Source organism: Alternaria incomplexa, assembly GCF_024043165.1.
Source record: "Alternaria incomplexa strain BMP 0042 chromosome Unknown scaffold_1, whole genome shotgun sequence".
Classification (NCBI taxonomy): domain Eukaryota; kingdom Fungi; phylum Ascomycota; class Dothideomycetes; order Pleosporales; family Pleosporaceae; genus Alternaria; species Alternaria incomplexa.
Genome location: NW_026249850.1, coordinates 3,072,995 through 3,095,627, shown reverse-complemented (window position 1 = coordinate 3,095,627; position 22,633 = coordinate 3,072,995). Strand labels below are relative to the sequence as shown.

General features: G+C 54.0%; 8 protein-coding genes across 8 annotated transcripts; 6 read left to right on the top strand and 2 right to left on the bottom strand.

Moving 5' to 3' along the window:
• Positions 1-188: 188 nt before the first annotated feature.
• On the top strand, positions 189-2,395 carry ARG2 (Amino-acid acetyltransferase, mitochondrial; the record flags this gene model as incomplete). The annotated part of the gene is made up of 2 exons (XM_051430698.1): positions 189-242; positions 293-2,395. 2 exons carry the CDS (start codon positions 189-191, stop codon positions 2,393-2,395), a joined length of 2,157 nt encoding a protein of 718 aa, XP_051296185.1.
• Positions 2,396-3,145: 750 nt separating this feature from the next.
• On the top strand, positions 3,146-3,718 carry J4E90_001106 (uncharacterized protein; the record flags this gene model as incomplete). The annotated part of the gene is made up of 2 exons (XM_051430697.1): positions 3,146-3,212; positions 3,261-3,718. 2 exons carry the CDS (start codon positions 3,146-3,148, stop codon positions 3,716-3,718), a joined length of 525 nt encoding a protein of 174 aa, XP_051296184.1.
• Positions 3,719-4,196: 478 nt separating this feature from the next.
• J4E90_001105 (uncharacterized protein) lies at positions 4,197-5,159 on the bottom strand (the record flags this gene model as incomplete). The annotated part of the gene is made up of 1 exon (XM_051430696.1): positions 4,197-5,159. The coding sequence occupies one exon, from the start codon at positions 5,157-5,159 to the stop codon at positions 4,197-4,199; it is 963 nt and encodes a 320-aa protein (XP_051296183.1).
• Positions 5,160-5,843: 684 nt separating this feature from the next.
• J4E90_001104 (uncharacterized protein) lies at positions 5,844-6,431 on the top strand (the record flags this gene model as incomplete). The annotated part of the gene is made up of 1 exon (XM_051430695.1): positions 5,844-6,431. One exon carries the CDS (start codon positions 5,844-5,846, stop codon positions 6,429-6,431), a length of 588 nt encoding a protein of 195 aa, XP_051296182.1.
• Positions 6,432-7,897: 1,466 nt separating this feature from the next.
• J4E90_001103 (uncharacterized protein) lies at positions 7,898-9,515 on the bottom strand (the record flags this gene model as incomplete). The annotated part of the gene is made up of 4 exons (XM_051430694.1): positions 7,898-8,228; positions 8,286-8,711; positions 8,758-9,307; positions 9,362-9,515. 4 exons carry the CDS (start codon positions 9,513-9,515, stop codon positions 7,898-7,900), a joined length of 1,461 nt encoding a protein of 486 aa, XP_051296181.1.
• A 1,664-nt stretch (positions 9,516-11,179) lies between these two features.
• On the top strand, positions 11,180-12,901 carry J4E90_001102 (uncharacterized protein; the record flags this gene model as incomplete). The annotated part of the gene is made up of 3 exons (XM_051430693.1): positions 11,180-11,567; positions 11,615-12,319; positions 12,369-12,901. The coding sequence occupies 3 exons, from the start codon at positions 11,180-11,182 to the stop codon at positions 12,899-12,901; spliced, it is 1,626 nt and encodes a 541-aa protein (XP_051296180.1).
• A 765-nt stretch (positions 12,902-13,666) lies between these two features.
• Positions 13,667-14,443, top strand: J4E90_001101 (uncharacterized protein; the record flags this gene model as incomplete). The annotated part of the gene is made up of 5 exons (XM_051430692.1): positions 13,667-13,759; positions 13,848-13,988; positions 14,045-14,061; positions 14,123-14,208; positions 14,265-14,443. The coding sequence occupies 5 exons, from the start codon at positions 13,667-13,669 to the stop codon at positions 14,441-14,443; spliced, it is 516 nt and encodes a 171-aa protein (XP_051296179.1).
• A 3,090-nt stretch (positions 14,444-17,533) lies between these two features.
• On the top strand, positions 17,534-19,017 carry J4E90_001100 (uncharacterized protein; the record flags this gene model as incomplete). Its single annotated transcript, XM_051430691.1, has 2 exons — positions 17,534-18,717; positions 18,777-19,017. 2 exons carry the CDS (start codon positions 17,534-17,536, stop codon positions 19,015-19,017), a joined length of 1,425 nt encoding a protein of 474 aa, XP_051296178.1.
• Positions 19,018-22,633: the final 3,616 nt, after the last annotated feature.

Here is a 22,633-nt window from a genome sequence, read left to right as displayed (position 1 = left end):
AGGCCACACCGGGCCGATGTCGGTTACCAGCAAATGACGTTCGCACGCCGTTATCGATGTTGAGTTCTCGAAAATGCGGATGCGGGCACATTTCCCCACACATTTGCAGAGTCATACCTCTGCTCCGAGCTCCAGTCACACAGTTTTGACCTTTTCGCATGTTCGGCAGCTGAGCGGTAGCATGAAGCATGTTCATCTGGAGCAAAGCCCCCGCGAGGGGCTTGGGGAAGGCTACGAAGAAGGTGAGCGCGACGTCTCCAGGCGTAAATGCAGCAGTATTGACCATTAGCAGCTTCCCAAGCGCGATGACAAGGGTAACATCTTTCCCAAGATTCAACGCGCGCCTCTCTCCACGTCCACCACCTACGTCCGAAAATCGTCGAGCTCCGCGAAAGAGCGCCAGCGCGCTGAACGTCAGCAGTTGACGCGTCTACTGAAGGAATCGCCTGGTAAACGCGACGCGCGCAACTTCCTCAAGCAGTTCGATGCGCCCAAGAAGGGCAAGGCGGCTATCGCAGCCAAAGCCAGGGAGGTGGTGAGCGAGAATATACACAATGACTCGGGTTCGCTGCGAACCGGTGTGAACCTGGGCGACCTCTACAAGCCCACCGTGTTCACCCGCGAACCGCTTCCCGAGGAGGAGTACCAGGCCGAAGAGAAGGCTGAGCCGGTGCACATGGCGCTTGTCAAGCTTCGGCAGCCTCAAACCCTCGACGACCGCACCTTGGGCGACATCGCATTGACTCTGAGTCAGATGGCGCAGCTGGGGCTTAGCACTGCTGTAGTGCTCGACTGCGATCACGATGCCGATGCACACACTTCGGAGTTGACGTTGGAATACGGAAACATGGTCAGGGAGCAGGCATTGCGCTTGGTCGCAGCGTTGGAAGACTACAACGAGCCAGGAGCTCTGTTGGTCGAAGATGCTTTGGGCTACTCCCCACTGGCCAACGACATACCCAGTACCGTCCAGGTACGGGGAGGTGTAGAGGTACAGCACAATTACCTGCTACTTCCGCCCATCGACGACGGCGTTATTCCAGTCATAACACCCTTCGCCTACGACACAAATCTGAAGAAAGTCAGGGTCCAGGCAGACGACGTGCTTCTGGCGCTTGTTCGCGAGTTTGCCGGTCTCGCCGGCCAGACAGGCAGCAATGGCTCAGTTGGTGGCGCATTGTACAAAACAAAGGATGTCGTCGAAAGACCTATTCTGGACCGCATCATTATACTTGATCCTCTTGGTGGCATACCATCCGAGAAGCGAGCAGATGGCGCTCATGTTTTCGTCAATCTAGAAGCCGAGTACCGTGACATCAAGAAAGAGCTGCTGCAGCTATCGTCAGCCACCCCGGATGATAAGACACAGCGTCCAACCTCATTGAGTTACAACAATCCGTTCTCGAAATTCGTCGAGGAAGAAATAGCATCGTTACCAGGTGCACCGGCACAACAGATTGGCAACTCAGCCCCGGTGCGCCATCTGAAGAACCTCGAAGTGGTCGAGCGCGGCTTGAAGCTGTTACCCCCATCGTCGTCTGGCCTCGTCCTGACACCCCTAGAAGCAGCAAGGAAAGCTATACCTGACGATGCGCGGACTTCCCCTGCGAAGAATCCTCTATTGCATAACGTGTTAACAGACAAGCCGATGACATCGTCGTCGCTGCCGACAACTCCGACTTCTCGTTTCCTCGGCTCCACCGCACCCAACCCTGCTACTTTCTTCAAGAAAGGCATACCACTCACCATGGTTCCGGATCCGCGGATTCACGGACCGTGGCAGCCACCCTCTGCAACGAACCCGAGCATAGAGCTAGCAGACGACCCGCGCATCAACTTCCCAAAACTCGTCGACCTCATCGATGACTCTTTCCGACGTAAACTGCATCCTCAGAACTACCTCGACCGTATTCGTGGCCGTGTGGCCGGCATCATTATAGCGGGTGATTACGAAGGTGGCGCCATCTGCACATGGGAAACGCCCGCATCCCTCCATGGGCTCAGTCCTCCTAGCAGGCCTTCTCCAGACTCGCCATACTACATTCCTTATCTCGATAAATTCGCCGTTCTCACGTCGTCGCAAGGTTCCGGTGGCGTCTCCGACATTGTCTGGGCTGCTTTGACTCGAACATGCTTCCCGGATGGCGTAGTCTGGAGGAGTCGGACAAGCAACCCTGTCAACAAATGGTATCAAGAAAGGAGCAAGGGCATGTGGAACTTGCCTGGCGATCAATGGACCATGTTTTGGACTACGCAGGGTGTCGAGAAAAGATGGAGTGCTGAGGAGTGGGGTGGGACAGAGAAGGAGAAGGATTTGAGGAGGTGGGATGCCTATGTAGATGTCTGTAGCGGCATTGAACCGAGCTGGGCGGATGGCATACAAAGAGCGGATTAGATTTAGTGTCTAAGCAAACCAGGAACCCTCAAGTCCGTCTATCAGATAGAGACGTCATACCGTGTTGCTATTCTTTCAATCCAGAAAAGCAGTCCCATGATGAGCGTGTGCCCCCATGAACCGACATGCCAGTATGTACAGCTTTCCAACTGCGACCCCCCATCATTTCTATCTCGAAATGATTTCTATCTCGGAATATTCTGAACACCTGCCGCATGCGACGCATCCATGAAGTTGATTCCCGATCTTGTCCAAAGTGGTAAGAGCGATTTTCCGTCATGGCAACGGCAGCCCGTGGCGGACAACATCGCGAAGGCGAAAACCCCACCAGCGCAGTACCAGAACACTCACCGACTTGACGGTAGCAATACAGAAAACACCCAAAGCATACCGACAAGAAAGCTTCAAACGATGTTAGCCTGCGCGGAGGCCTCCAGGGCTGTCGTGGTGTAATCGGGATCACCAAACCGGCGCGCTTGGAGGGACGCGACTGCCGTGGGGAACCGAACTACGGCTGCCAGGAACACCGCTATCGCACCACAATGCAGGGCGGAGTGACCCAACACGGGATTTTGGGGTGTCGGAACGGGGGTGCATGGCTGCTAGCTTGCGAAATGTGTCTTGGTCTTTGTTGATGGAAAATGTTTATTGGAGGTGGTCGTCGCTGATGTGGACGAGTTCATTCATCCCTCCTTCCATACTCCAAAGCCATTAACCTCAATTCCACACCTATACCAAAACAATCTCAAGATGTCGGACAACACTATCGTAAAGGGCGTCGCAGGAACCTGCATCACATTCTCTTTCATTCTTGCCGGTAAGACCGGACTCCCGTAGTTCCCAATTTCACTTCTGACGAACCCAGGAAATGCCATCACACAGTCGTACATGACGGTGCCTGCCCTCCTCGTCAACTTCCCCCGCCCAGGCAGCCCCGACCACAAAGAGCGCGCGCAACTTCTAGGCCGCCAGTGGCCTCTGTGCTGGACAGTCGGCAACCAGTTCTTCCGGCCCATTTCAACCCTTGGCTTCCTGGGTTATGCCTACGCCGGCTACTCAGTCTACCGCGAGGGCATGCTCGCTCGCAGCGATTGGAAGTTGTTTGGTGTTGCGGCCGTTATGCACTTGACGACTATCCTGCACTCGGCTCTCAACATGCAGCCGTTGAACGACAAGCTCGAGGCGTTGGCGGAGAGGAGCAACGAGAAGGAGTTGGGCGAGGCGGAGAACATTGCTATGAAGTGGGCGAGCTGGAACAGGCTGAGGTTGGTTACACCGGTTATTGCCGGTGGACTGGCGTTGTGGAACTTGGTCTCCTTGTAAAGGGTTGCATAGCCCTTGTTTCTGTGATGGTAGTAGTTTGGCTACTGCGCAACTTACCGTCTTGTCTCTCTTGGTCCAAGGCCTTTAGAATGTAGCATTTAGCAATGAAGCGTACGACTGAACAAGTTTCTTCAAACTCGCAGGTTGTGATGTCGATGCAATCCGAACACATCAGTTACAGACCCGACACAGCCCATGCGATGCTGAATTGCAAGTCGACACATCAGGCCATGATGACTGCTGGCAGCGTCATATGGAAAGTAGTCGGTGCTTAAGCCACCGCTGCTATATCTAGCAAGGCTGATAATGAAGTCAAACACTCATGCAAGCACATTCATCAAGATAACAGTACAGCGATATTACAGATAATCATGTATTCGTAGAAAACTCCCCAAGATCCCTTACAGGGGTCAAAGTCCCAAAAAGTCCAAAAGTCCGACGCTAGATGCTTAACCCCGCCAGCAGATGAAAGCATCATCTATCGCTTGATGGCCTGACCTTTCCACCCACTCCTCTCCGCCAGCCAAGTCTCGAAATCGCACAGCTTGGGCTCTTCCTTCTTCAACTTGCTGATATCAGCGCCATAGCCCTCAGCTGCGAACCAACTGATCATGACGTTCACTTCCGTGACGGCCCACATAAGCGCGGAGCCAAACATACCGTAGGTTGCCGGCACCGCGCTACCGATGACACGCTCAAAGCATCCACTCATCTCGTCCATGGTGAGCTCGCTACCGGCGAGACCCTCGGCGCGGCCGTTCCATTCTTCGTTGTTGACGAACGCGCGTGCGCCGAATAGGCCAATGTCTTCGACAGACACCCACTGAATGGACTTGCCCTGCAGTGTATCGCGGAGTGCTGCGAGGAACACCTTGGTAGGGAAGCCGGGTGCGAGGTTGTCCATGAAGGCAACCGGTCGGAGGATGGTCCAGCCCATGTTTTCACCGTTCTTGCCAGCCTTCTCGAGAAGGTGCTGTTCGATCTCATACTTGCTCTGGAAATGCGGGATGGGCGTCTTGTTCTCGAAACTGCGCTGGTTGCCGCCGCGGTCGACGCTGGAATACACAAAGTGTGTGACGCCTTCCTTGATCGACTCGTCAATCAGGGCGTTACCCTGTATGACCTCGCTCTCGTGGGTGACATTCTTGCCTAGAGAGACTTGAACAGAGTAGACACCCCAGATCTTCTCCTCTTTGCCAGCCTCTTTGAGTGTGGCCTTGGCTGATGCAAAGAGCGCCGAGGGCTCGTCCAAATTGCCTTGCACCAACTTTACGTCCGGATGACGCTCAACAATCTTCTTCGCAGAACCGGAGTTGGCATCACGGGTGACAGCCAAGAGCGTGTATTCGGCGTGCGAAGGATGCGATGCGAGTTGTTCAAGTACAGCACCGCCTTGCTTACCAGTAGCGCCGGTAACAAGAATGGCTTTTGTGGCGGCCATGGCGGGGTTGCTTATAAGGGTCGAAGGATTGCTTGGCTTCGTAAAGACGTGGGTTACCGCAGCAGGTCGAGCTTGTTTTCAGCCTCAGATTTGAGAATAAGCAGAAAGAACAATCACGACAGAAGAGCAGAGGAAGCAGCGATGATATGCATTCACGTCGACGCGTCGCCCAAAGACTGGCACGACCGGCCCCGCAAGCATCCCAGACCCACCGTTGCTTCTTTTTAGAATGCAGTTCCACTCTTCTACGCTGATCCCAGAGAAGGGTAGCGGAGATTGTGGACCGTACAGCGAATGGCCGGCTCGTCACGATGTTCCACAGCGCTACGGGTCGGTGAAGGACCACACCGACATTGCGGTGATTATGCAGGAGCATCACAGAGATGGCGTTCAACACAGCTGAATGCAAGCCATGAGGGGCTCAAAGTTTGATCACCGGAGATGCAACTGGAATCTGCAAAATTAGACGGATCCGTAGATCATGGTCGGATTATTTACGGCTGGACGATCGACCGGGTAGATGCTGTAGTGCGCGTCAGATCGATCTTACTCGCTACCAGAATCTGGCAGGAAACGGCATACCAACAAGACGGGCGAACGACAATTCGGAAGGTCAGCGACTGCAGATACCCTCGACACGCATATGCAATAAGCATCGCACATTCGTCCTGGTATCAACACAAAATGTCAGACTTAGGCTTCACACCCGCGGAGATACGCTTTGCCACTGCAGCTCTCGCAGCAATTGCTGCTCTCGCGCCCATCGCATACCTTCTCTATCCATCGCAGTCACAAGAATCAAGCGCGCACATCCAGACGTTCAACAAGTTCATAGAGAGCTACTCGACTCTTCGCCCTCAGGCCCTGACAACATACGCCACCCGCGACTTTAGCCATACCTCCCTTCCTGCAGACCTGCACCTACCCACTCGTTCGATTCAGCCGTTCCGCGAACATGCCGAGACGGTTTTCGAGATCTTCAGCGACTTCCAAGTAGTTCCTGAAGATGATGGTCAGGGAGGCAGAGCGGTTCACTTTTCAAAAGAAACGAATACGGTAGTCGCGCACTGCAAGATGGGAGGCAAGGTTAACGGTGATGGTGAATTGGGAACGCAGTTGCTGGAAAGTGCGATCACGGAGTGGTGGACTGAGGGTGTCTTATTTGTGAAGCTGAGCAAGGATGGCAAGAGGGTTGAAGGTGTGAGAGAGTTTATGCACAGCAAAAAGGCGGAGGAGCTGCAGATTCGTTTGGACGGAATCTTGAGCGAGTGATACCGCTGGTCTGGGTATCTGAACTGTAAGATAGATTTCACCAAACTTCAGTGGACGCAAACATGCCATTTGCTATCTGAGCTGAACGTGTATGCATAGCGAGCGATTTCAGATGTTCGTTGGATGCATAGCGCGACGATCAATGGGAGCACTCATGTCACGTGTTCGCGCGTTCATAACCTCTTGATATCATCTGCACTCGTACACCTGAACGTCAACTCGACATTGGTTTCAAAATGATCCAAAGCCGAGATGACGCGAGTTGGGAACGCAAAAAGGTCGCCCATCCTTCTGCCAGAATTTTAGACTGTGCAAAACGACCGCGCTCGGTCGCGTCCCATGTCCGACTTTCCACCCCACGACAAACCCCTCCCAAAGTCTAAGCCCCTCTGTTAATCAGATCCGCGAAGGTCTCTCGATAAGCCACCTCAACCCCTCTCATCTCCCAGTTCCGTCCGCGGTGCAACAGCGACGCTCAACAGCCGCACTAGCGCGTCTAGGCAGCGTCATAGACTTCCCTGCGCACTCTAGACCAAATAACGAAATACCATCTGCGGATCACAACAGCCCTCGAAACTCCGGTGGAGAGCCGTGATGATGATTACAGGAAGAAGGAATTAGACAGTCTTCGGGGGGCGTGTGGTGGGCCTGAGATAATGCATTCGCAGTCCGCGATATCGACTTGCGGCTAAGTAGTTTTGATGAATGAAACCTGGTACATGTGGCAGAAAATTATCTAGGGTGAAGTATGTCGGAGAATCGGGGTGTTGAAAACTGCGAACCAGCGGAAAGGTTCGTGGAAGTGTGAAGGGGTAATGTTTTGTTGTTGCCCTGCCTCTGTTTGATAGTCAGAATTCATCGTTCGCACCTGCAGTCTGCTGGACGACGGGCGGTAGGTGGGTGTATTTAGTGAGCTCAGTCTGGTACGAGAAGAAATCTTTGGTTCATGGGTACACGTCCCGGACTCGAATCGCTAGTTTGCACCAGGAACGGAAAGTACCAGTTTCCTTTATCGGCGCATCTCGTCTGCGAAACCCTCGCTTGTGCTGTGACCTGCACATGCTTCGTGCAACGTCGCTTACAGTGATCTTCTCTCGACGCTCAGACACAGTGGTAGCGGTTTCAATGAGAGGGGAAGCGAGTGGAATGCCACAGAGATAGCGATGAGCAACATGGAAGCGGCCGCTGCCATGGATCGCTGAGGACCAAACAGTGGCGGGCGCTCCCGCCGAAAGAACGCTTGTACCAGAGAGGCAAGGCGTGTCAAAGTGCTCAGCCTTGCCCAGCACATGTGCCCTAGAGAGACAGACGACTCCCATGTGTGTCAATCTTCAAGCATTTGGCAAAGAAAATGTCATGCTATGGTTGATAATATCGTATTTCATTCATTGTTCAGTGTTCATGACACATTTCCGAAACGCCGTGCACGCAATACAGTCTGCGGCTATGCCTTTTCATACCCGCGCCTATTCCCAGTCACCAGCTCCGAGATCAATCGGCACGCCCGCCCTCATGTCATCCATGATCTTCTCAATGCTCCAAGGCTCGTACTTGTAGCCCTTGGGGTAGTTGGGCTCAAACTTGTCTTCATCCTTCATGTCGATGCCTTGCTTCAGCGACTGCGCACTCTTCTCGTAGTTCTCGTATACGTAAGCCTCAGGGTCGTGAGACCAAACCCACTTGGGTAGTTTGGGAGCAGCGCGGCGGGGATCAAGCTTGACCTTGTCCCAGTCGGTGTCTTGGAGAAGTTCAGCGTTGGAGAAGCCGAGCTTCTGGGCACAGGAGTTGCGGATGAAGCTATCGGACTACGTTAGCATATGTGTGTAGAGAGATTGATTGGGGATAGCAACTCACCGGAAGCGGATGTGTACGCGAACGGACTGAGGAATGTTCTCCTTGCCGCCGACCTGCAGGCAGGAAGCTATCGATATGGCATCCTCAATGGCCTGGGTCGCTCCGTTGCCGGAAGCTGGTAGGTAGGAGTGTGCCGCATCACCGATCTGAATGACGCGAGCGCCGGGAGAGGTCCAGCTTGGCTGAGGGTTGCGCCAGAGGAGCTCGAAGTTGACGATCGTCTTGGGCGGGGTTGTCTCGACAAGTTGCTTGAAGATGGGGGCCCACTTGACCGTCTCCATCCCAGGCATAGTGTCCATGCCGTCCAGAACTTCTTCCTTCTCGATCGTGTTGTTCCACGACTCCTTCTCAGTACCGGTGACGTCGTGGTTCATGATCCAGACCATGACATCCTCGCGAGACAGGGTGAGCGCGTACGTGGATGGACTATGAGGGTTAGCCGAAGTGTGATGATCTGGTTGGAAGGACTTACCCCAGCCATGTCCTCACAATTGGCTCATTGCCTGGCATCATCTTGAAGAATTCTTTCACCTCCGGATCTTTGTCGAGAGCTTCCCTGGGGAAAGCAGCACGCCACATGGCCCTTCCGGAGGGCCTCGCGCGCACTTGTCCACCGACCAACTTCTGGCTCTTTGATCCAACACCATCAGCCGCAATCACTACATCCGCCTCGTAGCGCTTGCCGTCGTCGGTGGTGCAGCCACCCTTGCCAGTTTGCTCGTCCTCAAAGTAGTCCACAACCCTGCGGTTGAACTCAACGGAAACACCGAGGTTTTCTACAGCGCTAACGAACATCTTGTACACAAGCGGGCGCATCTGGAACTCGCCAGGAGGGGTATCAGGGTCCAGCCCTTGTGCACGAAGGCGATCTGCAACCTTTTTAGGTCCGATGACAACTTCGCCCGAGTGCTTGAAGGTCTCGATCCAGGCATTGTGGAGCGAAATCTTCTTGTACTCCTTGAGCAATTCAGGCCAGTGCTTCAAGAAGCGGGTTGCGCTGAGGCCCATGAAGTACATGTCACCTAGCACACGTTATGAGCTGCTCGTCAAGACCATGATATGAAAATGCCGCTCACCAGCTGTGTTAATGTCTGCATTCCTCTCAAGCACGCGAACGTTGTGGCCCTTGCGTGTGCACTCAAGAGCAGCGACCAGACCAGCCAGACCGGTACCCACGATGAGGACATCGATGCCAGTGTTAGGGTACGACCCTATTGGCTTCGACTCCATCGTGGAGTCGCGAGAAGTAAGAGCGTGAGGCATGACTGCGGTTCAGTGTGTATAATCGTATTGAGGTGGTTGTATCGTCGAAACCGACCTTCATACAAGCCGTGCCTGCCTTTCATACATGCTGAAGGTTGCCTCCACCTGCATTCCCCGTTGGGGTACCAGTGAGGCTTGCCGAAGACCCTCGGACGTCCGACTGGCCGGGCTGTTTCGCAGTTGTACTTTCGCGGCCATACTATGGCATGCAGGTGTTGGACAATGCAATGACCATTGCACTTGGCGGCAGATTGTCAGGAACATGGCTGCTTTGGTCGAGGACCGATCTCGATGACGATGGGCAAGCCCCCGCGCTAGCCCAAACTCCCGGCTGGCGTACGTCCGTGCGAACGCGCTATGGTTCCCCACAAACTCCGGAGGCCAAGCACGGCCAACAGCATCCTAAGTCATCTTTGTACACGATCGAGTTCAACGTTTATGCTGGACATACACGCTGATGCCAGGTCCGCGGCGTTCCTAGCCTATCAGCTCGATCACGGCTGTATCTCGCTGCTCCACGTGGGCACATGATGACTGCAGCCCTTGAGATTCGATTGATGTGTAACGTCGCTAAATATATTCCAGCACTTCTAATGACGCTTAGACTTCTTTGCTCGAGGTAGTGAAGAAGATCGCTTCTAGACTGGCTGTGTTTGACACCTTTCTTCGGGGGACTTGGCCGCCCACCAAAGGAACGCTTCCCGTGCAACGACAACTGAGGGTGCTCGGTTTCAGAAATGCAGTGTGGCGTCTGTACCCCATCACCGAGGCGTTCGACCAGTAACGTGCAGTACGAACGAGGAGCAAATGTGACACCCATACTGCCAGCGATGCATACCCATGCTGCAAGCTATGCAGCACAAGTTGATTAGTAGAGGGGTCTTACGGCCCGGTAATGTGCCGGCTGCCGACTTTGATCTTGCTATCTGTCGGTGATGCTTGGCCTGGTAATGTGGAAATAACAATTACTTGCCTAGAGAAAGCGGCAGACGCGGACGCAGCCACTAGGGAGTTGCTCCTTCAGCTGTGTCCAGTTCTCAAGACCAGGGAGTAAATGTTTCGATACGCCCGAGTTCATGCAAGTGAACTTGGTTCATGTCGATCTCTGTGCTCTCCCGGCGCACCGATACATGTTAGTCCAGCCCCAAGCTCTTCAATATGTCGTAAGTCGGCGCCCGCTAGCACCGACTTCTGTTCTTCCGCCGTGGCGGATACAGATACTGAGATCAACAAGGGTGTTAGTGAGATCGCCATCCTGGCACACTATGGAAATCGGTAGTTTCCAACCTTGGCCATTGGATGAATCTGCCGTCTGTCACCCAAGCGATGTTTAGTTCCATGTCGGCTATGCTCACCTAGACGCCGATGGATCTGGTGCCCTAAACGGTCCCGTCTCGCCAGTGGGCCCTGTATGGCTGTACATAAGTCAAGCTCTGGGGAGCCGGACGAGTGGTAGTGCAACGAAAACCTGTGGTGAGATATTTACCAGGCTTCCCACGCTGTGGTCTTGTGATTGTTACCGTTCTCTCCGACAACATCCCCGTCAAGACCCTTGGCAAGTCAGTTGACAGTCAACCCCTCCGGTCCCGACTTTTCTACAGACGCCTTCGACCGTCACCTGCGTACTCGAAATGCATCCCTTCACAGCCTACGCCCTAGGCGTCGCAGTCGTCGGCCTTGTTGTATACGCAGTCGTCGACGCCGTCACCAAGTACGACAAGCGATACAATGTCCAGAACATGCCTGGCCCCTGGCAGGTACCGTGGGTTGGACGCATTCACGACCTACCCATTGAGTTCATGTGGCTGAAGTTCAAGGAGTGGGCCGACATTTACGGTCCCATATACCGCACCAAGATGTTGGGCGCGAACTTCATCATCATCACCGATGAGAAGATTGCCGAGGATATGCTTGTGAAGAAGGCGAAGTTGTATTCCGATCGACCCGAGATCAAGTCGCTGTTCGATGCGAAGAGCACATACGGCTCGATGGAGTACCTGCCTCTCATGGGAAAGAACCGTAAGTCTCGCAGTGATGGGGGCGGCGAATTCTGCTAATCAAAACAGAATACTGGGCTCGTCAGCGAAAGTTCACTCATTCTTACCTCACTGGAGCTACCAACGTCCGCTATAATGGTATCATGGAATTCGAGGCCAAGCGATGGATGGCCAGGCTCGTAGAAAACCCCGACGACTTCAGCTTTTCCCTCGAAGACATGTGCTCTAAGGTCATGTGCCAATTGACATGGGACGATCCTTCGCTCAGTGTTCCTCTTACCCCCAGCGCATGGGGTCTGCTCACCCAGATGTCACCCGCCGGGCCAATCACAAACGTCTTGACTCCTCTCTGGGACTGGGTGCCCGAGCCGATCAACCCCTGGAAGCTCCGTGAGCGCAAGCGCCACGACGACCAACAAGCTTTCTTCATGGAGTGCCTTCAAAAAACCAAGAAGAGTATGGAAGTCGGTCAGCAAAGGTCTTGCTTCACCAAGAACTATCTTGAGACCGCGGAAAAGTCAAACATCTCGGGCGAATACGAAGCTTCTTGCGTGATCGGTATGATGGCGCTCGTCGGTATCTTCACAGTCACTGGACCGATTTACTACTTCCTCATCAGCATGCTACACCACCCCGAGTGGCAGGTCAAGTGCCAAGAGGAGATTGACCGCGTCTGCGGTAACCAGCCTCCTGCCGTCGCCGACTTGCCCAATTTGCCAGTTCTTCGTGCGTGTATCAAGGAGACAATGCGCTGGAAACCTACCGTACCTACTGGTAAGCACACAAGGAGCCATCTTCCGTATTGATTCTAACTTTTTCCCAGGTGTTGCTCATGAAGCTGAGGCCGACGACTGGTTCCAGGGATACTTCATTCCCAAGGGCACGCGCATTCTTCCTCTCGACTGGGCCTTCCTCCGAAACCCCGCCAAGTACCCCGAGCCTGAGGAGTTCCGCCCCGAGCGATGGTTGGAGGCTGGATGGCCGACATTCCAGGAGCCCTTGACCAAGTACCCTGACATCGTTGGCATGACCTCGTTCGGTTGGGGCCAACGCCAATGTCTCGGCATGTCCATCACCCGCGATGAGACCGTGACAGGCTGTGGAGCTCTGATGTGGGCCTTCAACCTTAGGGCAAAGGTCGACCCCGTTACCGGCAAGGACATCGAAGTACCAGTCAACAAGTCCAACTCTTTACTCATCATCAAGCCAGATCCATGGGAGATGGCGTTCCACCCCAGGAGTGAAACGCGCAAGCAGGAAGTCATTCAGCTGTGGAAGGAGGCTGAGGCGAAGGATATCCAGGAGCGTGCCGAGTTTGCGAAGTCGGCTGAGATGAATGTGTTGGTGCAGCCATAGGCGGCGATACGAGAAGCTTTTTCTTTGTTGGGTATATCCGAGAGCATAGCCGGGAGGCACGGCGTTCGTGAGCGCTGTCAGTTCTTCACCTTCTCTATCTTCTCTTCAGTAGTTACAAGGCCGTCGCCACACCGGCCAGCCATAATTTGATTCCATTTGTCACATTTGTGTTTCGCTTGATACGGGTTCGTGCGCCTTGATGGCTCCAGGAAGTGACGTTGGGAAAGACAGCCTAGGACAGTCACAACCACGGGTGAGGGCAGCCAGTGACTCTTATGCTGACCGTATCAGACGTTACACAGGATACTTTAGGGTCGTATTCGCTATGAGGAGCCGGTCGAATGGCGCTACGGTGGTCCGTTCAGCAGCAATCTGCTGCGATGCCTTGTCAGAGCGACGCCACGGAATCCCGTGGCTGAAGCCATCCGGCACAAGGACCAAGGCAATCTTTGCTGCAATTGCGATGCCAAAAATTTCGGGCGATGGTACTCGGGCGACGATCCCTTACGTCTGCCCTGAGTGACATGCGGGGAGGGCATGGCGCAATTACCCCTCCAAGCCTGGCCCGAGCGGCCCTTGCACGTCCAGCCTCGACGGTGAGAGGCCCAATCACGCCTCGGGCCCCACCCTTGTGCTGTGCTCTACGGAAAGAGCTATGCCCCTCCATGGCCTCTCTCATCTTTTAAAGCTGCCCCTCATCCTTCCCATCGACAACACTCCACCACCACACCCTTTTCACTACACACTCAAACCACATCCATCACCATGTCCAACCCCAAGGTTTTCTTCGACACCACCATTGGCGGCCAGCCCGCTGGCAGGATCGTCATGGAGCTCTTCGCCGACCAGGTCCCCAAGGTGAGTACCCCGCTAGCAGAGTCTTCGTCAGGCCTCTTTCCCCGCGAGGCACCGATGAGATGAGGCAGTCGCTGACTATAACCAACAGACCGCTGAGAACTTCCGCGCTCTCTGCACCGGCGAGAAGGGCACTGGAAAGAGCGGCAAGCCCCTCCACTACAAGGGCTCCAGCTTCCACCGCGTCATCCCCCAGTTCATGCTTCAGGGTGGTGACTTCACCCGCGGCAACGTACGTCATACCCACGACCCATCTTCTGGCGAGCACACATGGCTGACATAACACAGGGCACCGGAGGTGAGAGGTAAGCTTTGGCCGTACAAAATGCATGTGAGACATACACTGACTTCTTATCTTCACTGTAGCATCTACGGCGAGAAGTTCGAGGACGAGAACTTCAACCTGAGGCACACTGGCCCCGGTATTCTCTCCATGGCTAACGCCGGACCTGGTACGCTCAGAACACTGCCCCGTGTCTTGAGGTTCGAGAACTGATTAAGCGTGCAGGAACCAACGGCTCCCAGTTCTTCATCTGCACCGTCAAGACCTCCTGGTTGGACGGAAAGCACGTCGTCTTCGGCCAGGTTGTTGAGGGTCTTGAGGTCGTCCAGGCCATCGAGAAGGTCGGCTCCCAAAACGGCTCCACTAAGCAGACCGTCACCATTGCGGACTGCGGCCAGTTGTAGATCGACTGGAGGCGGAGAGAAAATTAGAGACGCTCAAACGGGCGTGGGCAGAGGCAGCAGGAGACTGGCCACCGTTCAAGCCCACCATGCATTGATGGGCTCACGACGCCATGATTCACGACCCACAGCAAAGCTTGATAGAGGTAGCGCAGTGAGCATCTTTGATCTGTCGTAGTGCTATCTACCACTATGAAATGACAATGATCAATGTGCACTTTCCAACAGTTTTGATTTACCATGTGATCCTTTGCCGTCGTACTTTCAGATATACTCGCGCTTGTTGATCGCCAAGTTCTAACTCAATACCGAATACATTGCACTGCAACTAGTATCAAAGTCACGATGTGTGAATCAAAGATCACGACATTGCACCCGTGGTTCAGAACTAATCTAGACGCAGTGATGGCGGTAGATGCTCGAACTGAGGAAAAGTGATTGGAGTGATACCTGGAAATTGTTGATTGGGGCAATGTTGTAACGGCAGCATTGTTTAGAATTGCTGCGACAGGATACAAGATGAGCTTGCTCTCGAGGTCCGAGACGCCTGTCAGCATTAGTTAGGGGTGCATACATGGAGTACATGTGTCATGCCATGCTATCTTTAGCATCGATTAGTAATATTGCTGATTCATTTACCATGCGAGAGATTACCAGCTCGTCTTCTACGTGTAGAGTCGGGTAGACAAAACATGTGTATGAAAGGAAGGAAGCTGGAGATTGCGACTCGCGTTTGGTGAGCGCTCGTTCATGCTGTCGAGTTCTTCAACATCATCAGGCATGTTCATCATGAAGGTCAACCAAGAGTAACTTCTCGGCGTGATAGCAAGGCTAGCCCCATGGATGCAGCATGGTGGTTCGGCTGATCAGTGCATGTCGTTCAAAGCCTTAGCGGGGCATAGAGTCACGACGCACTGAACGCTCGCGCATATAGGCAAACTTGAGGGGCAGCCTTTGAGTCAAGTAAGGCTGCTTTTGAGAGCTGTAGTTTGCGGCCTCATCTACAGACGCCCAGTAGATGCGTGACGAACCTGGGGGTGTTGAGGCTTAGCTGAAGCTGCGCTTTCCCAGCTGAACGCCTCGCTCAGAGTCCTCCGAGTTGCTCATAGAAATCGTGGGTACCTTCGCCTCGCAGGCCCCCAAAAGAGCTCGGTTCAACAGGCCATGGAAGTGGTGAGGGCATCGCCTCACTGACGTACAAATGCCCTGTGAGGCAAAGTGTGGGGAAGGCTATGAGTCCATCGTATCGAGTAACAAGGACGCCTGCTTAGTGGTCGAGCCAAAGGGTATGTGCGGGCTAATCGTCGCCAACTGTTTGGTCAGTATGCAGCAATCACTGCCCTCCTTGATGGCACCATCGGACGGATCCTCGGTCAGCATCTGCATGGAGTGGACCTGACGACGTCTAGAAGCCTTGGATGCAACTGATAGACAGCCGTAGCCGACTTCCCAGCGAAAATGGAGACATGAGTGGATGGACGAAGTGGGGAAAGAATATGCAGAACCATTGGCGTGGAAGGAACGCATGGGAAAACAGCACTGGCTTTTCGATGGGCTCAGCTCTTTCATCTCAACTACTATCGGATGACGGGTTTTCAGATTGATCGGTTGTGACGATTGAAAGGCTCTGCGCTGTTGTTGTCGTGGCTGGTGTGCGAGCTCAACACGTAGCCCGTTCTGATTGGCTGCACAATATCCGCAGTGAAGCATTTCTTTTCTCCAGGAGCAGGAGATGTAGCATGATGCAAGAAAGCCTTCCTTCGTTACTACGTCGAGGGCAAACATATTTATCGGTAGGCAGCAATATATGCAGCGATGACACGTTTCGGTGGTATTGCCCAGGTTGAGGAGCTTAGCGTGCAGGACTATTAGCTCCTTCCTCTTTGCTTCTGTCACAACCAACAACCGTCTTTCGCGCAGGGTGATCTTTTCGATGATCGTGCTCATCAGCCGTGGGCATTCTGGTCCCTGGGAAAACGGTGGAGAGGGCTAGCTCCCGGGCTGCGTAGAGGCTGGTCCTTGCCAGCGCAACCTTGTAGTAAGCCCGCAACGGAGGGGTGAATCAGCCATTGCAGCACAGGACCCGACGATACATGGGCATCTGTCGCATGCGCATGGACGTGCAGTTCCGATGCGCAGCGTGCGACCTAGGTACTAGCTGGCGCACATGACGTCGCTGGGGTCGGGTAGGCAGCAAAATCTTCCCACTATCATCTGACGAAGACCGGGAGAGCCCGTCGAGGAGGCCGTCTAGAAGTCCGTCGGCCTCGCAATACACGTGGGATGATCACCAGGGAGGGAGCAGGGAACGTCCCGTAGGCGCCCGGTGCCGACGAGGAACCAAAGGCCAGCATCGGGTGAGCCTGTCCAACATGGGATGCCTGGCAGGTCGGCCGATCAAGCGGTGTCGAGCGAGGCTAAATTTGCGTCCTCTCCGCGCGCGCTGAGTGAGCACTGGATTACTACGCTGGATGGCACAGAGTGCAGCAGGTGGAAGGCTCTGTTTGGTGACGCCGTAGAGGCTGCCGTGAGCGTTTGGCGAGGCAACGGTGTGTGCTGGGGGAGGGTCAGCAGCTCGCAGTGATTCGCCCAGCCATGTCTGCATCGCTCGATGCGGGCAAGTCAGGTGGCCAGCGGTGCCGGCGATTTGCTGGATGAAGCCAAGGGCGTTTTGTGGGTTGCAGCCATGTCCGTGGGCCGTGATCGAGGACTCTGCGCGGGATCAACCAGCGTCGAGAACCCCGCGAGACAACTGCAGCGTCCAGGCAGCCTATTTCGTCTCTCCCACGCCATGCGCTGCGCCTCGATTCGCGCTGCACTGCTGCTCCAAATCCGCTGCGTGTATTAATCCCCGTCGGTCCTTGTCTCCGCCCTGCGCCGGGTCACCCTTTCGTGAGCTGTCTCAGATCGCTGCGCCGCCTGCTTCACTCGTGCGCTTGACCCTCACGCTCTACTTATACGCTTGTTTGCTTTGCATGGCATTGTCGTGCCATCCCCACCCACATATCGGCTTCTGCATGTTCAGCCAATACCCCATCCATCCCATATCATTAATACCCCATTGTCCATCACTGCAAGACATCACGTTACATCATGGCGCCCAACCCACACTGGCGGCAGCACCAGTCGAGTAACAGCACCGCTTCTGGCCGCAGCGACAACAGCACCGTGTCGGCTCGCAGCGACGCCAGCGACCGTTCGTACGACACCGCGCCGACAGAGTACAGCGACCGCAGACCGTCGCTCATGCACAGCGAGACCAGCCACGCCCGCCTCCAGGGACGCGCCCGGGAACGAGACTACTTTGTGCCTCAACACAAGGTCGACCGCTATCCACAGCTGCCGCCCCGCTCCTCCGTCGACACATATGCCTCGACATCAGAAGAAGACCTCGCCGATGAGCTCGATGATGACATGCCCGACTACGATGTGCCCACATACCGACACGAGCCACTAGCCTGCGATGCCATCCCTACCACACCCCGCGACTTTGGGGAGCTCTTCCCTACCTCCAAGCGCCTATCCATACGCCACGACGACTCGACCATAGACGGAAACATGAACCTGCGAGTGGATACACAGGTCGAGGAACGAGGACACCGGAAACAAAGCTACACTCTCTTCCATCTCCGCATGCAGGACCTTCGCACACGCCAGTTCTCGCTCCGCCGATACTGCAGAGAGTCTGGCCGTGAGGTCTGCCACTCGACGCGCAAGTACCAGAAGCCAGCCACAGAGATGCGGCCAGTCCTGCAACGCGCAAGCACAGCCCTCGCTAGTCTGGTCAAGTCCGACTCTCGCCCCTCAACATCAGCAGGTCTGAAGCGGGCCGACTCCGGCTATGACTCCGTGCAGGGCAGTCTTCATGACGACGACGACGATATCACGCGCTCCATGTCACGTCCGAAGGCAGTGGGATACTCAAAGGGCCGCGCCTTAATACCAACCAATACCATCAAGCTCGAGTTCTCGAATTACGCACACCTCGACGTCAAGCGCCGCGGTGCCAAGTCATACAAGAAGTACGCCTTTGAATACTGGGGCCACGACTACTCCTGGAAACGCATCGTCAAGAAGGAAGGACGGGACCAGCAGGAATCTGTCTCCTACTACCTCGTCCGCGATGACAACGACAAGGAGCCGCTTGCGCATATCTGTCCCGTACGCTTGACGCACGAAGAGGCGCATGAGGAGGCTGCCCGTGGTGGCTGGATACCACCTTGTTATATGCGTGTCACTGACGACAAGATCCTACGCTCAGACTCAGACATTTCCGAGTAAGTCCATTCGATGGCGCAAGCCGTGCAAAGTAACAGTCAGTTAACCCAATGAACAGTGTTGTTATGGCGACGGGTCTCATGGCTCTTGTGGACGACTGCATCAAGCGACGCTTCCACTCCAAACAGAGCACACAGATGCACATCCCGCTTCTCAGAAATCCGTCATTCAAAATGGCCAACTTGGAATACATTGGCCCCAAACGCCTCATCGATGAGATGTTCAGCCGAAAACACCAGGATGGCAACATACCCAAGAAACATCCTTCAGCGGCACGTCGGTTGCCGACGTCCGTTTAGTGTCTGCTTTATTTAGCTCAAGTTTGCGTTAGTACACGTTCAATTGGTATCGGGAAGCTGCAGCCTGTTCTCGCATCTTGTATCACCAACCTGTCAGAAACATTCTGTTGGGATGGCTACCTGCAGGCAGGCGCAGTCTTAGCATTGCTGGTGGTCATGTTCTCTTTTTACTCCTTGGTGTTTGGCATCTGCGCCGTCTTTTGGTCTGCAGCATGCATAGCGTTGTTTGTTTGCTGCATTTGTTGAGCCTTTTCTCATTGCACAGGATACCAGCCGGCATGGATGTTCAGCACATGCACATAGCACCGCCCGTTTTGGTTTACGAATCGCCACGTTATCATTCTTGGATCGATACATACTGGGATCGAAGTTACGATACCACATTTTGGAACGAATAATGACCTGAGCCAATTTTGCTCTATACAATTGGTTCGCAATCTGCCATACGTGAGAGTAACATATTTCCATCAACGACGTGGGTACGACACGGCACGCTTCGGTATTCAAATTAAGCCGTGCAAGTCTTGTGCCCGCACAGCGCTCATTGGACTGCATGTTTCGTTTGAGAGAGGTGTTTGCTTACGTGTTAGGATTATCTAGAAGACCAGTTCGTTCTTGAGGCGTACAATCCCGACAGCTTAGGATTGACAGCTGACAGGTGATACGACGTCGAGCACACGCGTGGCACATGGCTAAGCTCGTCTTGCGTCGACTGCTGGGAGCACATCGCCACATCGCACTCTCCATGACGCTGAACCTCAAACCCGCATCTCTCTGCAGCATTCAAGCATGTTCGATCACGGCATCAGCCCAACGCTCTCCGTACGACCCTCCGCCTCGGCCCCATGAAGTCTCAAGAGAGAATGCGGTGATTTTTTACTACGCAGCTGATACGTAATCGCGGCGAGCGAAGTGTATCAAGGATATTCTTATCGTTGAAGCTACTGTATCGTAGCAAGAACATTGTCACGGCACTCGACGATGATTACTCGAACTAACCAATCAGGACATCTTTTTCACCAAAACTGTCGCAATCACATATTCCCAGCCATGCATTTGCGTCAACGGAATTGCATGGGTTGACTTTCGCTTCACGACAGTCGGTCTGCTCATCAATCTCGGGCTGCGGCTTCATATCCCATGAGGAAGGTCAAACAATAAGCAGGAACCCGATGCCTCATCATTTGGTGTCCTGATTCTTCGCCGCTTTGTGGTACCTTGGGTCAAGTGTGGGTGTACAAGCTCAACGACCATCCGCTCTTGCCGTCAACAGCGCTGCTAAAATGCATCATCCGCCTCATAATTGACGGACATTGTTTAATATCGTTTGATGTATTCGAAGCATTCTTTACCGAACCGCTTCTCTCGGTATGATATCATTGCCGCCACAGCGAAAATTAGGCAGGGTCCTGTTGAGCACTACTGCAGAGTGTCTGCATAATGACCTGGCACTCCACACTAGCCTCATGTTTTGCAGCCATGTGGGTACGCGAACGTGCTCTTGGGCTGAAGTTGTAAAGCACCCTCACGCTGCAGCCTCAGGTTCCAATTGCATATTGTTCATGCAGCTTTCCCCAGTGCGGGTGTTGACAAGCATCTCATCCGTACCGCCTCCCAGCAGCTGCCGACAGACTGTCCCCAACTCTCCGCAGATAATAGTAGGCTGCGCATGGCCTAGACCATGCTTGGGATTCTCGCATGCCCCATCGGCCCGCTCTGGAGCGCGTTCGTCCAGCCCAATGGCTCGGGTGTGGGAAACTCGTTATTGGCCACATAAACTGAGTGCTCCGACGGCTTCTAACAGCATATGCGCATGTCACTTGCGAGAAGAGCATGACCGACGAGACGGATGCTTGCATACCCTCGTCACTCACTACCATATCTGTCTGCTTCTTCCGTCTATAATGAGGCTCTGTGTCGCTCTTATATGTTATAAGTAGCTGCGCCCTTAGAATCGCTGCTAGGCTTGTCGTATCGAGCCAGTCCCAACCCTTTCTTAGCCATCTACCTCTATCCCTTGCAACTTATTCCTTGTCTGCTACCCTCACTCGTTCTGCGTCTATCCAAAATATACTTATCATGGCCAATCGAGATCCGTGGACGCAGCGCCTTCGAGGTATGCCTATTCGTTTCAGTCCTTGATTTAACGCACACTGATGCGCTTTCCAGATCATTGCCTAGCAAGAGGGCTACAGGAACCAACATACACGGATCTTTCTGATCGCCGTGGTGAGTCAAATCTAGCATATTGTTTCGTCAATACAAATTCGCATATCACTAGCTAATATCCATGCTAGGCGGCCGAACAGCCTGGTCAACCATGGTCACTATCCACGGTTCCAACTTCCAGGCGAGATACTGGTACGATGTAAATTATCTTCCCAATGCAAAAGAAGACGCTGCCGAGATCGCGCTGCGCACTCTGACTGGGACTACGAACCAAAGTCAGTCACCGCCGCCGGCAAGCCACTATCGAACCATTGGAAGTCGACAGGACTCAGCCGTGAATGCTGGGTAGCTAGCATCGCCGATTCTATTGAGTAGCCTTCGCTGCATACTCGATCTCTCTTCGTGGACCTGTCAAGTCTCAAACACTCTTTTAATCACGGTGGAAAGCGGTCAGAAAGGAGCGTTGTGGCATGGATATGGAAGAAACTTGGAGGGCGGCGGCTTTTTTGTTTACATCATATCTGTTGCTAATTAGAAAAATCTTTACATGTTATTGAAACATTCACACATGAAGTTGTACAGTCGTCGCTTCCGCCACTGCTCGTTGGTGGTACACTAAACCCTAGCGCGCTTGTTGAACTGACGTCGCTTCATCGTGAAGCTTCCTAGACAGTACGAGTTTTTTCGCGTTGTCCTTTCCCCATCGACCCATGCACTCAAGACATACCGACGGCATCGACGGCAAGCGGGGTGGTGTCGGCTGAAACTTCTGGATCTCGTCTTGCCAACCCTTACCTAGGTAGTGGAGAGTCACGTCTCCACTGCTACACCGCGAACACCTGACCGCAGATCAGATAAGGTAGGGAATGCAATTGATCAGTACTACCCAAGACGATGTGTAGGCGCCCGGCACCTGCTCCCCGCAGGCGAGTTCGTTCATCCCGACTAGCTGCCAGTGCAGCCCCACCCCTCTCGACTCGAATGCACGCATCAGAACGTAAGTGCATTTGACAGCCTAATGCCCAGGCTACTTAGATTCCGGCGAGCGGCAGAGATGCTGTGCAGATACGATCTAAGACTATCCGATGCATTATACGTGGCCGCATCTTCGTGGTATGGCCTGGGAAGCGGCCCAAGGGAGAAGGTCTGCCAGCGTTGTAGCCTCATTAGCAACCCAAAACCCATGAGGCCATAACAGCGTGAACACGTGCGGCCCAACGCTCCATGTTCAGGTCTCGATCCGATGCATGATGCCCGCCGAACCTGCGGGCCACGCCTGACGCTTGCATCCAGAGGATTCCGCAGCTGAAGGATCAGTTCGTCCAACAAGCCACGTCGCATATGCATCTCATATACGCGCGATACTTGTGACACCTTAGATGTGGGTTCACAGGAGCCAGGGATCGGGGACATCGCCACGCTTCTGAATCACATTCGCCGAGTTTCG